The following is a 15,297-nucleotide window of genomic DNA, read 5'->3' as shown; positions in this document are numbered from 1 at the left end:
AAAAAATATCATTATTCATAATTTTTATTTCTCTACAAATAGAGATTATATTTGATATATTTTGTTATTTATTTTAATTTTTCTCAAATATTCACATCATGTAATTGACATATTCATATCATATCACATAATTATTCTTATTCCTTTAAATTATTTTGTATTATGCGGTTTAGATATGGAATAAAACGTTCAAGATCGTCATTGTTCAATATATTTGAACAAATAAAGTCATATTCACTAAACTGAAAGTGAATATAATAGAGGCATGAGATGAACACACTACATAATACATATTCATCAAAGTACAGTGTCATATTCACTAAACTAAAAGTGAATATAATAATGTTATATTGTGAATATCGCACTATAAAGCACATATTCATTATACAACATTGTCATATTCACTAAAATTAAAGTTAATATGATAGTGCCATATCGTGAATGCAACACTACAAAACACTTAAACTGAATATGGTAGTGGTAACTATTTCTTAAAAGTTGAAGTTAATTTTTGGTTTTTCAAAAAATAAAAAATAAATAAAAAATAAGGAAGTTGAGGATGAGTGGGGAGTTGGGAGAGTGGGAGGGAGTATAGAGCATCCTACACATGGGTGTAGGATATAAGAATTGGTTAAAAACTATTTTCATAAAATATTTTGCGTTATAAATATACAAGTATTTTCATAACATATACTGGTTATTATAATCTATTTTAATGTTAGAAACATAACGGAAACTTATCGGTGTTAGTGTTAAGATCCTTAACGGAAAAAAAATAATCGTTGAGGTCCTTAACGGAAAAAAACTGCAAAGTTCAGGTCCTTATCTTACCCTTAACTCGTTAATGTTCAATAAAGATGAAAAACCTGATAATAATAGACGTTAACAGGTTGTAACCGGTCAAAATTAAGGCGGGTGTAAAATAAGTTAAATGATAGGAAAGATCAGATTAATATGGGATAATCAATAGGTTGGATTAAATGGGGAAGATCTGGCTTAGTGTGGATTATTCTCATTAAATAACTCTTTAAATTAAATTAGTTATTTTTATAACATGAGTCGTAATATAGCAATTCCTATTGAAAAATAACATATTTAAAAGACTGTCCTACGAATTAAATTAATTATATTAAAAATCATCATCGAAACTCTCGTCCGATGAAACGATAATTTAATTTTAAGAAAAATAAAGTAACCAAAGTGACTTGGGTGTAGTGGAGTTTGGGAGTGCCTCAAAGCGTTGCAATGGCAACGAATTGAGAGGTCCCAGGTTCGACTCCCTACACGGGAGTCTTTCATGATTTTGTCATCCTAAAGGATGTCTTACATAGCACGCGTGGTTTGCGGGGTATTGCATGTGGGGGGGGATTCAACCCTCGTCACCAAAAAAAAAAAAAAAAAAAAAAAAAAAAAAAAAAAAAAAAAAAAAAGAGTTAGGGATAAACTTGGAAAGAAAATTAAAATAGAGGCGTAATAAGTAAAACATGGGGCGTGATATAGCAAATCTCGTACCCGATACTAGGACTAGTAAAACCCAACTGTCATATAAAGAAACCGTTGAAATATCCCCCCGATTGAGTCATTCTCCCTTTGTTTTCTGTCTCAACTGTTGCTTAAAGCCTCTTCTCCTCTTTCTCACGTTTCTCTCTTTTTCCTCCTACCATACCATACCATACCATACCATATAAATCCCACATTATATAATATATATATAATTGTATTTGATTTGTTATTACTCTTATTATTATTATTATTATTATTATTGCCTTAGTAGTACTAGACTACTAGTATCTATTTCTATGGAGGCGAGTGCAGCAGGAAGCCAGGCGCAGCTGAGTGTTTGTCAAGTCTTGGAGTTGATCAAATCTGACGCCTCAGATTCAATGATCAAGGCTGCCCAAGAGATCCGACGCCTTACAAAGACTTCCCACCGCTGCCGTCGTCAGCTTTCCTCTGCTATTCCTCAACTCGTTTCTATGCTCCGACTCGACTCGCTCCACTCAGCCCAATCTGCCCTTCTCGCCCTTCTCAATCTTGCCGTTAAAGATGAAAAGTTTGTCACAGATCCTTTCTTTTTTGTTGTCTTCTTTTTATCTTCTTCTATTTTTTACTCTTTTCGTATTCTATGTTGTCATTATTTCCGAATTATCTCACCAAAAAACCAATCAATTTCACTGAAATCATCTGGGTAACCTCTAATTTTCCGTTTCTAATGTAATTGACAGCTATGGTTATTGAGACGGTCCTTTTTTATATATTCGGAGTACCCCGTAATAGTTTTAATTACCGCATCACACTGTTAGACGGTCATATTATGTACTCCACCGTACAACTGTTTAGGTTTGAGAACAATCAGGTGACGACCCTATTATTTGTGTACATGCCTCATTCGGTGATGGTCATATTAATTACTTAGTCGTAAAAGTTGGTAGTTCACCGCTTTTCTTAAATCCGCCCAAAATAAAAGTGGCCACAATAAAAATGGGAGGATGGAGTATATTACTATTGTATATATTTGGAGAGTTTATACAAGACCAACTGAATTGAGATGGATGCTTGTTTATCCGTGATTAACTTTCTTACGGAATTAGTATAAAAATTATTCTAAGGAACAAGTTGTATATATATCCACTGATTTTTATCTAATTTGGTCAGCGAATCCAAAACACTTGTAAAAAGGATTCATTTTTGAAGGTTGGATTTTTTGCGGCCGGTTTTGCTCTATCTAAAGGGAATTTCTCTCAAGAATCATTACTATTACTATAAACTTGAATTTTGTTGAAGAAATGTTACCCAATTTGCCAATTATTCCACCTTTTCTTAAATTTGTAATCATAATTTGCTGTAAATGGAGGATGCTAATATTCTTTAGCTCATCTTGCTCTGCTCTTTCCAGCTTTTTTTTTTCTTTTTATTTTGCTTTAATTGCCTAAACAATAATATTCTCATGTGATGTTTTCACGTGGCTGTATCGTATTTGAAGGTATGAAAAATCATTGAAAAAAATTATAGTATTAGGAGAATCCTGTGCAACTTTAATATAGAGTTTACTAACTTTTGTGAGACTAGACACAGATAGAAGTTGTCCTGATTAAATAAATAATTAAGAACTTTGCGTGCGTTGCAGACTTGCAGATCAGCAAATTTAACCTTTTTTGAGTCTGTGATAACTTACTAGTTAAGATTCTGTTAGTGCTTAATCTTTATGGATATTTGTAATCATCTTTGTTGTATGGTAGTCCTTTATTATTTCTATTGCCAGTAGTGCCGATGCCTTGTTATTCTTTGGTTCTGAACTATGCCGGAATTATGCAAAATGACTTGGTAAACTGTTTGCGCTGATTATTTACTTGGTCGTAATAGTCAACTAGTCATTCGGTATGGTTTTCGATATAATTTGTATTTTGAGATCATTTATAAAGACCGTTTATGCGTTGCTGACAATGTTTTATGGAGTAAGTCTCTCTGTATCAGATGGAGTCCATTGTAAAAGTTAACGATGGTACTTATCTAGTGAGATCTTATGGAACTATAGAGTCATTGATGTCATCTATCATCAAATTTCTGATATTGAAGTAATATGCAATTTTCCCAGAAATAAAATCAGCATTGTAGCTTCTGGTGCCTTGGATCCCATCACCGACTTCCTTCAATCAGGTGACAGTACCCTTCAGGAGCATGCAACTGCATCCCTGTTAACACTCTCAGCATCCTCCATAAACAAGCCGACCATTACATCATCTGGGGTGATCCCTCTGCTCGTAGATGTCCTCGAAACAGGGACCCCACAAGCTAAGGTCGACTCCCTCATGGCACTCTACAACCTCTCAACTCACTCGAACAACATCAACACGATTCTTGAGGCAGATCCTGTCCCTCCTATGATAGACTTGCTCAAAACCTGCAAGAAATCATCTAAAACTGCAGAAAAATGCATGGCATTGTTAGAATCTCTGGTCAACTTTGAGCAGGGGAGGACCACTTTGGTAAATGAAGGAGGAGGGATTCTTGCTGTGGTGGAAGTCTTAGAGAGCGGTTCCCCTCAGACCCGGGAACATGCGGTTGGAGCTCTTTTGACATTGTGTGAGGTTGATCGGGCCAAGTACCGAGACCCAATCCTCAGAGAAGGGGTCATACCGGGTTTACTCGAGCTCACAGTTCAAGGGACGCCTAAGTCACAAACTAAAGCTCAGATTTTGCTAAGGCTGTTAAGAGATTCTCCTTACCCGAGGTCGGAGATGCAGCCGGATACTTTGGAGAACATTGTTTGCAACATAATCTCGCAGATTGATGGTGAGGAACAATCGGGGAAGGCGAAGAAGATGCTGGCTGAAATGGTTCAAGTTAGCATGGAGCAAAGCTTGAGTCACTTGCAACGAAGGGCTCTGGTATGCACCCCTTCTGACCTCCCAATTTCCACTTGTGCCCCTCAAGTTCCTTCAAAATGACAATATACCAGTTTAGTTGCCACTCCTGCATCTTCCGTTGAATTTTTTTTTTGTCCTTTGTTCCTCGGTGAGACTGAGATTTGACGATATGGTTACCGAGAAAATTATACGATGCATTACATGGAAAGTGCCAGTCCAGGCCATAATATATGGTATCAGGTGACTGGTTGATGAAATATGAGGTTGTGTCACTGAAAATGAAACTAGCTAAAGAACAGTTTTATAATAAGACTATATGAAATGTTGTAATGCTAAATTGCTAATTGTCTATGGAAACCTTTTAACTTGTTTAGTATTTGTAGATACTGGATGTTTCCTGCAGCTTTCACATTCCTGCAATGTTCCGAATTTCTGATAGAATGTTTGGTCATGAAGTTTTAAAGCTATCCAGCCTTTAGTAAGTGGGTATATTCCGATAGAATGTGAATATGCGATATTTGTGTTATTTGATGTCGAATCTGCTGTAGTTGGTGGAAAGTATTTCAGGAAAGTAAATGTATTGATAGAAACTGTTTTGAAAGTAAGACTAGTAGTATACTCACCAACTAAACAGGTACGGCATGTATTTAGTAAGGATTTGTTTTTATTATTATTAGACTGAGGTTAGTATAGTGTCAGCAATGGTATTATATCGTTATCAAAATCCCGTCAAAATACAGGGGTGGTAATCTTTAAACAGCTAGTCTTGCTATTGATTCCGTCTATAGCTAAAGACAGGTCAAATAGCTTGAAAGTGGTGACATTTTTGGCCCTCACCACCCCACTTGTTGTTTGCCCTATTAGGAATGTGGTATTGTATTTGGCCCGTCTTTAGTTATAAACGGATATGTGCCGTCTATGAAATTCTGCGGTCCATATCGTCTTGGGACGGAGCAACATAAAATTCGCAACATAAATTGGGCCAAATTGCCATGTTTTTGTTTGATTTTCATAATTCAGTTGCTGAATTTTGGATGTATTTCTGGAGATGATACCTCCAATAGATATTATTATAGTACAAATGATTAATGTTGCTGTTGTTGTTAGTTTGGTGCTCACACCACACGCATGGCACCTATCGTCACACAAGTCTTATCATTTTCTAATGAAAATTTAGTGGTTGAAACTTGATGATAAAATAAACGTCGTCAAATTTATTCTGCTTGATTTCTTTGACTTGTCTATCTTATATTGTAGCATTCCCTCGTCCTCCCTAAAATGTCATTTGTGCTCTACAATAGTATTGGATTGAGTGGATGGATCTTTATTATTCCATTCGTCTCAACTATTGGTTTACTTTTGGTTAAAATAACCTTATAAAGAAGAATATAAAACATAAATAAATGATTAAGATAGAGGACATATATTGAATTGTTTCCTAAGTATGTGAAAGTTGAATGTGTCTATCATTATTATAACGAAGAACGGTTGCTTCTGACTTAATCGAAGTTCCAGAATTTTCACTTTTCTTTGTTTGATAATGCTAATAGGCGGTATATATAATCTTGGGTGATCCGAAATCATTTTAGGGACCGGGCTTGATCTCAGTACATTTTCTAGGTTAAAAACCAATTGAGTTTCTCTCCATTTATTCCTCTCTCCATTTTCTATTAATAGTCTAGATTCCGTCTCAAAACGATCTAACGGTCAGCTGAATGAAAAGGTTGAAAGTGGATAATGATTAAATATTGTTTTATTAGAGGAATTATAGAGCTGATCATTGGCCGGGCCTATGCGGGCTTGGGTCGGGCCGATATAATAAAAATGGCCCACGTGTGCGGGTTGGGCTGGATCGGGCCAAATGAGAGGGCCTATTTAGCGAGCCCAAGCCTGGCCCTTATGGGCTAAATCGGGCTTTTGGGCCTATATGGGCTTTTCGGGCCCTAAAATTTACGACTTACCGAACGAGATAAGTAGTATAATACCTTCAACTTTTACTTTAAATTTGCACTTAGTATAAAAAATCGTACAAAGTATGATGAAATACATATGAATTAATCTCCAAAAATAGAATAAAAGACAATCATCGACACATTATAATGCTTAATATGATTTATGTTACGGTAACATCGCTTTTAAATCTCAATAAATATATACATGAGTTTATAAGAAATTATATATAAAATTTACGCTACTTAAACAAATTTTATAAGAAAAATATTCCTTAATTAATAAATATGGGCCGAGCCGGGCAAAATTTGGGCCAAATGCTTGGCCCAAGTCCGGCCCAAAAGTACATTGGGCTTTTTTGGGCCAGCCCATGGGCTTTTTTGGGCCAAAATAAAAGACCCAAGCCCTTCAAAAAAGCGGGCTGGGCCAGATCGGGCCAATGGACTTGGGTCATTTGATCACCTATGGAAGGAAATGGAGAGAATAGAAAATGGAGAGGATCCCCTCTCGTTAAAAACATGCATGTCACAGCAGAGCTGAGGAGATTTTCTAACACATTAAACATGCATCAAATGTTGGGTACATAGTACTATTAATGGTGTCTAAAATGAGTGAATGTGGAGGGACCGCCTTGATATCTGACACCAGAAACAGTCAAGCTAATGAAATACAGAGTTTCCCAAACTTCATGGACGTCGCTTCGTTGTTGGGGCCGGGATCAAAGCTCCAAAATCAATGGTTGATACAAAACTATTTTACACGACATAAAGTTGCGATAATAACGTTACACTTGTACTAAGAGATTGATCAAACTTATTGAGGACTTGAATGCCAACTCTAAAGTTGTATTGTCTACTCTTTCGCATTACAGCCATAGATTTAAACGCAAACCAAGTAACTAAGCCACCTTTCATCCTTAACTTATATATGTACATTTGTTATGAAAAAATCTTTCATAAAATTATATTATTTTATTTTGTAAAAAGTTAGTCGTGTATAGATGAATAAATACGGTCAGAGTAATCGCCTTAAATATCATCCAAAAGTAAATATTACCTTGATATGGAATGAATGGGAGGGACTATGTTATGGAGTAGCATCGTTATGCCGGAATAACACTACTTAATGGTAGTGATTTAAAGCATGTGTAAGTTAAAGATTGTTAAGGTCTCTTCTCATGCCGTATATAGTAATGGCATGTTGCGCTAAATTAGCACCACCGTCGTATACAAGATGTTTGATCATAGATCTTTCTCAAAACTTATTCCAATCCAAAGAATACCTTCACGAAAGGTTGTGTGAAGAAACAACCATTAGAGAGCATGCAAAAGGGTTTTATATTCAAATTAGAGATCTTTGTTTAGTGAAAGATTGTTTTGTTTGATTTTAACAATGAGTAAATTAGATTTTACTCCCATTTGAAATACAATTTTTTTTAAAATTACTTTCTTTTGATTTTTTTTTGCTAAAATTATTCCTTAAGTTGCATTTTTACCTAAAATTGCATCAGAACTCTAAATTAGGTGACTCATTTCGTCTTTTTTTTTTTTTTTACTTATTTTGTTTGTGGCTTAGCCAATCCATACTTTATTACTTTGAAAGATACATATATGTAGACAGACGGAGGGAGAGTTCAAAAACAGACGAAGTAGATTACTTAATTTGAGGTTTTAAAGTAATTTTTGGTAACAATGCAATTTAAAAGAGTAATTTTAGGTAAAAATCCAACTTAAGGGAGTAAATTTAAGAATTTTTTTCGGAAAGGAGTAATTTTAAAAAAGGTAAATTTTAAAAGTAGTAAAATCTAATTAACTCTTTAACAATATTGCTTCTTGTCAATTTTGACATTATTTGTAAATGTGTATATTCGTATGGTCTTGAATTAATGAATTTATATTACTCCTAGAAAACAAAATAAATTTCGGGCCAGAGTCCTATTCATCCTCTTATTGTCATTTATTTTAGGATAAAACACTTCTCAGACATCTTATATATATATATATATAGATTTAGGATCCGGTGAGAACGAACACTCGGTGAGAACGGTGAGAACAATAATAAACCATAGGATTAAAAGAAAATCTAACGGCCCATACTCTACTTCACGCAAACCTTATCTTATATCTACCAAATTAAAACAATACTCTCTGTCATTCTCTCCCCTAACTCAACAACCACCCCCAACACCCATCTTGCGATCGACGGTGGTGCGACCACCCAGATTCCTCCGTCAATGTATTGATCACTACTGCTTTCTGACGCCGGCGACATCATTGATCTTCACGAACCCTTGACATTTCCTATTTTGTGAACCTCGAGCCCACTGCTTCACCCTTGGACCACCACCGACACCGTCCAAAGGTCACCAGCACGCCGGCACCACCAAGTGCTGCTCAACTCGCCGATAGTCACTACCACCCCGTTTTTCTGTTTTCGACATAAGATCTGTTCATTTCGACATTCATTTTTAAGGTTTATTTTCCGGCGACTAGGCGAATACTATCGGCGGAGGTAAGGTGTTTAACATTGGGTTATAGTTGATTGGCGAGGAGGATGGTTGAGATAGGGTGGTTGAGGAGGCGGATTTCAAAATAGAGGAAGGAGATTCGGGATCTGGGATTTGAGAATCCGCAATGTTGGGGATTCGTGGTGTTTAATGATGTTCGTGGTGTTTAATGGTGTCGCCAGTAGTAACTCCGACAATCCCACCGCTGCTACACACTATTTCCCCTTCGTTGGTTTTCTATATATTACGATGTATCTACACTAATTTTTTGTGTATCTAATCACTAATTTAGTGTATCTAACATTAATACACAAAATTAGTCATCAGGTACATTAAAATTGGTTTGAGATTCATTAATATAGAAACCAGATACACTAATTTTGTTTAGATCAAATTGATTTTGTAGTGATGTTTACAGAAGAGGAAGAGTGTAAGGGGACAGTCGCCAGTAGTCGTGAAGGGTTGAATGGTGAACGGTCGCGACATGGACCGAGACGATGTTAAACATTAACTAATTTCGACTGCTGAAGAAGAGTGCGTGCTCCGGCGATATGGCACTGTGCTCCGGCGAGGTGGCCTGCGACGAGTTGAGGCTGTCGACAAGAATGATGGAGTTTAGGTTTATAGAAATGTGTGGGTACTGCTAGTTGAAGGAATGAGGAGTTAGGAAAATATATCGGGTTTTGTTTTTAGTTTTGTCAGTGGGTTTTAACTTTTAATATTAGTGAATATGGCTTGTTCTCACCGTTTGCACCGAGTGGTCGTTGCAGTTTTTAGGATCTTGACTCTATATATATATATATATATATATATATATATATATATATATATATATATATATATATATATATATATATATATATATATAATTGGGTTGAAAATTTGTGGATGCGTCACGTGTCAACTTGACCTTAAATACACGTATTAATTACAAATTTGAATTAAATACAAACATAATAAATCTTTGTATAAATCTCAGCAAAATATTAATTATAGTTTAATAAATTTTATTATAAAATTATATTAAATAATTACGGTGATTTGATTCTAAATTTACTAAAAAGTTATTTTGATACAAATTCTAAAATGTAAATAATTACGTTCATTATGAAAAATGCTTTCAATTAATTATAATTTTCATTATATTTATTGAAATACTTATTTTGATATGTAGAGATTATTAAAGTTAGTGTCTCACAATGTTTTACATTTACGTAAAAAAATATTTTGAGAAAGTTATAAAACTTAGGGGTCGTTTGGTTCGCTAAGGGAATTGAAGTTCCAAGGAAATAAGAGTTCCCATGATTTTGTAAATCACATGAAATGGAAAAAAGTTGTTTGGTTGGAATGTGGGAAGTTAATTCCACAGGAATTCACACTTACCTAGAGGGGCCTAGGTAAGCAACTTCCCACATCATGGAGGAATTGGAGTTCCTATGGAACTTCAATTCATGTGATTTTGGGCAAACAAACAACTCTCCCATTTTGCAAATCCCATGAATTGTAATTCATGTGTTTTATAATGGGTAACCAAACGACCCCTTAGACTATTAAATCCATTGAGAAAAATATATTTGGAAGAGTCATTGTATATATTAAAAACACCACTCTTTAAAAAAAAAGGGTTATTTAATGGGAATACTCCAAATTACTGGGGTCTTCCCAAAATACTCTAAGCTGTAATTTAACTAACAATATAACCAACTATTACACCCTTTCGCTTTTAATAGAATTGACCCTATATTAACCTATAATAGCAGGTAAAAAGGTCATACATTTCTCATTATAGAAGATCTTCATCTCCTTCCTCTTCCATTTCATAAAAAATCCAGAAGAACCGAAAAAAACCCACTTCAAATTACCAAAGAAGAGAAAGAGGGAAACTAAAATACCTTGATCCTTGACAATACGGAGAATCTTACTGCTAATGACACTCTTTACCTGAACAATTTTAATTATTTTTTTTATTAAATAAAGATAATCATCTCTTTTCATTCATTTCACCCAAAATTATCTTCCTCACAACTCCAGTCATAAACACCAAGCTTCCATGGATGACCAACCAACTTTTCTATCACTGAACTTAATTTCGCCACTTTGTCCCAAAGTATGACCCTCGACAATTAATACTCAGCCAAAAATATCATAACTTCAGCAAATATGGTTCATCAAATCGAAAGCAATCGAAAGTTTAGTACACAAATCGAAAACAATCGGAAATTTAGTACATAAATCGAAAGTAAATTAAAACAAATTAGTACAACAGTTACCCTATAAGAAATCAGTACACAAACCCTGAAAAAGAGTAATGAATTAAGAAGTTATGTTTATTAAAATTGATAGGGGGAAGAAAGAATAAATTGGTCGTTGGTGCCCTGAGCTATAAATCAGAGGTTTTGTTAGGTTAGATCTAAGACAAAGAGATAAGTAAAAGGTAAGGCTATGATTCAGTATGGAGTAGTTTATCATCAATGGCGTTGGTCACTTGGTGTGTTGGAGAAGAGAGGAGGTATCAATGGAGTTGATTGAATACAGATGACAATAGAAAAGAAAAAGAGGGGTTAGGAAGGGTTAAAAACATTTTTACTGGCTTAACAAGTAGCCGGTCTACCTATTCTAATATGAGGGAAAGGGTATGAAAGTTATGTATATTGGTAGTTAAAATGAAGTCCGGAGTATTTTAAGAAGGACCCTAATAGTTTGGAGTATTGTTATTAAATAACCCTTAAAAAAACTACTAAGAGATAATTTTATAGTCTGGAAATGAAAAAAATTATATTGGATAAATTGAATACATATGAGATTTTGATAGATTTCAATAGTGTGATAACGAGTATGTGTACGAGTGTGTATGTACATAGTGATTGCGAGTGCATTAGAATAATCAAAACAAAAGTAATGATTATTAAGTAATATAATATTATAAACGACATGAAAAAAAGTAAAAAACATGTTACATTTTTCTTTAATATCTTTAATTAAATATGTATAAGTCAAATATAAAATATAGATTATGACTAACCAAATACTCCCTATTACTTTTAGTTAAATATTTTATATGTTATCTTTTAAATACTTTGAAGTTAAACATCAAAAATCAAAAAATAATATTTGAGAAAGTTCAACCGATTATATTTACAGGTAATAAATTCTTAAACATCATTATATATAATTGTTTAAAAAAACAAAAGGTGCAAATTTCTCATAGATATGTTTGACACATATCACATGCAAGACACAATCAAAACATTTAAATAAGTTGAGTTTGAACTCTATATGTTTGATAGATAAATGTCACATGTTATACATAAAAAATTAAAAATTACAAAAAATTATGTTCACATCATTTTGAATAAATATTAATTGATGTGAGACATAAAGTATCGTGAAATGATATAATTTGAGAACTTATTGTTGATTGTTGTATTACTCGAATAAATTTTATTTTGATTAGTATGATATTTCAGCAGTCACAAATTTATTTATAAAACGTCGATCATGCATAATTAATTATCACTTATTAGTTTTAATTAAAACTCTTATGTATTTTATTTTAAAACATTGAAGTTAAACCTAAAAATATTAAATTTGAGAAAATATTATTTATAAGAGAAAATATTGAAGGTTATATATGAATTATATAATTTTTCTTAAATTATAATCATAAAATATTGAAACAGGCCGCGCGAAGCGCGGGATACCACCTAGTATTAAGTAAATTTGCTGGTTTTAATATTTTATCAATCACATAGATGGTGAATGTTGTTTTCCAATATTTATTTTTTATTGGGATATTCTACATGGTACCCCTTAATTTTTCGACTTTTTACATGGTACCCTTACACTTTTTAAAACATACATGGTACCCTTAATTGTTGTCATTATCACTAAGTGTACTCCTAAACTTTATTTTTCGTCAATTAAACTCAGTTTTAGGCGTTAAGTGATTACTTGGACGCGTAACCAAGCTTGTTATTTATCATCCCATGACATAAGGACTCTATTAGGCTCAATATCTATCTTTGAACGTGATAATTTGGCAAGGAATCAATAAATTTTCCGTCAAAAATTTTTTAGCCCATATATATCAATAAATATTAGGATCGAGATGGATATTGAGCCTAATAGAGTCATTATGTCATGGGATAATAAATGACAAGTTTGATTACGCGTCCAAGTCATTACCTAACGCCTAAAACTGAGTTTAATTGAAGGAAAATAAAGTTTAGGGGTACACTTAGTGATAATGACAAAAAATAGGAGTACCATGTGTATTTTAAAAAGTGTAGAGATACCATATAGAAAGTCGAAAAATTAAGGGGTACCATGTAGAATATCCCTTTTTTTATTTTATTACTCGGTACTAAATTGTTATTATGATTATTTTCTTCTTGTGTGAATGATTGAAGTTTTGCAAAACGACAAACATGGAAAGAAGAACGTTATCGATTTATCAGCCCATGAATAATGGTCACTTGTGTGGTTTACCTCACATGAGTTATTGAGATGCAAAAAATGTGTATGGCTTGGATTAATTGTTTCTTTACATGATCACAAATTATTCTATAAGACTGTCTTATAGCATAAAACCAGTTCATAACCAAAAAGCCAAAACAATTAACTTATAAGTCCCCTTTTCAATCAAATAACCAAAACTCGCAAAAAATTAGTTAATATACTGAATCCCAATTTTTGGACTCTATCTTAGGGGTCGTTTGATTACCCACTAAACAACACAGAACTTTCAATTCATGTGAATGCAAAATTGACCTATTGTTTGGTTACCCCAATTCAAATGAATTAGGAGTTCCCATGAATTTCAATTCCTCGATAATGGAGGAAGTGGCTTACCTAGGTCCCCTTAGATAAGTGGGAATGACCTATATGAATTGCACTTCCTACATGGCAACCAAACAATATTTCTAATTCACATTAATTCTAAAATCACGTGTTTTATGACTTCGTAGGTAATATGAATTCCTACACGCAACCAAACGACTCCTTAATATGTCTAATTAATTGGCATTTTACATTGTTAACATTACTCACATGAGTCACTTAAACATAAGGGAGTGCGTGATGAATTATGATATAAATAAAATGATGAACCATACTTATGGGCTGAGGTGTAACGACTAACGAAAGAGATATGTTTCAGGATTCAAATTTTCAAGAAAATGACCAATAAAGCCCTATTTGATAAATAGCGAATTAATTTCAGCATAACTAGATTGTAAAAGCAGATTATAAATGACACGATTTTATCAGAAAGTTTGACTAACATATTACAATTAGCATAATTAATTTGAGTGCTTGGTAATTGACAGATTAAGATTAGCAAAAAAGGCTACACATACACGAGGTGTATGGAAAAGCCATACACAAGTACACAACCTATGACATCGCGACACGTGGCAAATTAGAGTTAATTTCTGTTGGTTAGTGTAGGGTTAAGTTAGTAATTTTAGATGTGTGGTTAACTTGTTAAGTTACTCTAATTAACTATATTTAGATAAAAATGTTGTTGATGAGGCTCAAATCCATGACATTTTGATACACATATACTTGTTATTACCATTGTGATACATCCATCTCTTTGCTAAATATGTATCTCTTTTGTTATTTGTATGTTAAAATCCGAGTTAAACTTAATTATAATAATTATTAAATATATATTTCTAGCTTATATTTAATGTAATGTATTTACTGAGTTAGTTAAGTATACTTGAAAAAAATTGAACAAAACATTTTATTTACTTATGGTAATTATCTTCTGTACCTTTAGTTTATGTTTGTAGACACCTCGTTTCTACACCTCCCTGAAAGATCATAGATCCTAATTAGACTCTCTAATTAAAAACCAAATTATCTCATAAATTGTGTTTATGTGATCTATGTAACATGCATGCAATATAAAAGCATATTAATATAGAAGATGAGGAAAATAATTTTCCTTATATTGAAAAATAGTAGTAATTAGGCACAACCAAGATCACCCATCTTGGTTGTTCTTGAGCTATTTATCAATGGCAAGATCCTCCATAAACCCAAGCTTCCAAAGAGAAAGCATCGTCTCAAATTGCACCCAAGAACTTACCCAACAACCTTACTAATATTAACTAGATATTAGTAAGATTACCCTTGATAATATGTAAATATTACTAACAATCTTAGTAATAATTATTTTTAATTACTTTCTAGCTTAGTAAAATGTTCATATTAATTTTAGAGAGATGTTTAAGAACTACACACATGCAAAAATGAAGTGTGTAAAAAATGAACAAAAACATGCATGTATGTAGTAGGTGGCCGGGTGAGTGAGGGAGGGTGGAGTGTTTTTGTGGACTTGTTTTATTTTTGTCCAATCTTATATCATATGCAAATGATCATAAGATAACTTATGGAAGAATATAAAGCAAAGTGAAATGATTATGTTTATAATCATCCACTACACTCCATTTACACGGTCCAATG

The 15,297-nt window shown here is 33.3% G+C and overlaps 1 protein-coding gene across 1 annotated transcript; it reads left to right on the top strand.

Annotated features, from left to right (window-relative positions):
• The first annotated feature begins 1,701 nt into the window (after positions 1-1,701).
• On the top strand, positions 1,702-4,776 carry LOC141610507 (uncharacterized). The gene is made up of 2 exons (XM_074428618.1): positions 1,702-2,053; positions 3,596-4,776. The coding sequence occupies exons 1-2, from the start codon at positions 1,800-1,802 to the stop codon at positions 4,446-4,448; spliced, it is 1,107 nt and encodes a 368-aa protein (XP_074284719.1). The 5' UTR covers positions 1,702-1,799; the 3' UTR covers positions 4,449-4,776.
• Positions 4,777-15,297: the final 10,521 nt, after the last annotated feature.

Source organism: Silene latifolia, chromosome 1 (assembly GCF_048544455.1).
Source record: "Silene latifolia isolate original U9 population chromosome 1, ASM4854445v1, whole genome shotgun sequence".
NCBI lineage: Eukaryota > Viridiplantae > Streptophyta > Magnoliopsida > Caryophyllales > Caryophyllaceae > Silene > Silene latifolia.
This window is presented reverse-complemented; position numbering and strand designations above follow the sequence as displayed.

What these genes read in the sequence shown, in the direction of transcription:
- LOC141610507 (XM_074428618.1), top strand. Translation starts at nt 1,800, where the DNA reads ATGGAGGCGAGTGCAGCAGGAAGCCAGGCGCAGCTGAGTGTTTGTCAA. An exon ending in CTTGCCGTTAAAGATGAAAA is followed by an intron (nt 2,054 to 3,595) that starts GTTTGTCACAGA and finishes CAATTTTCCCAG; the next exon opens with AAATAAAATCAGCATTGTAG.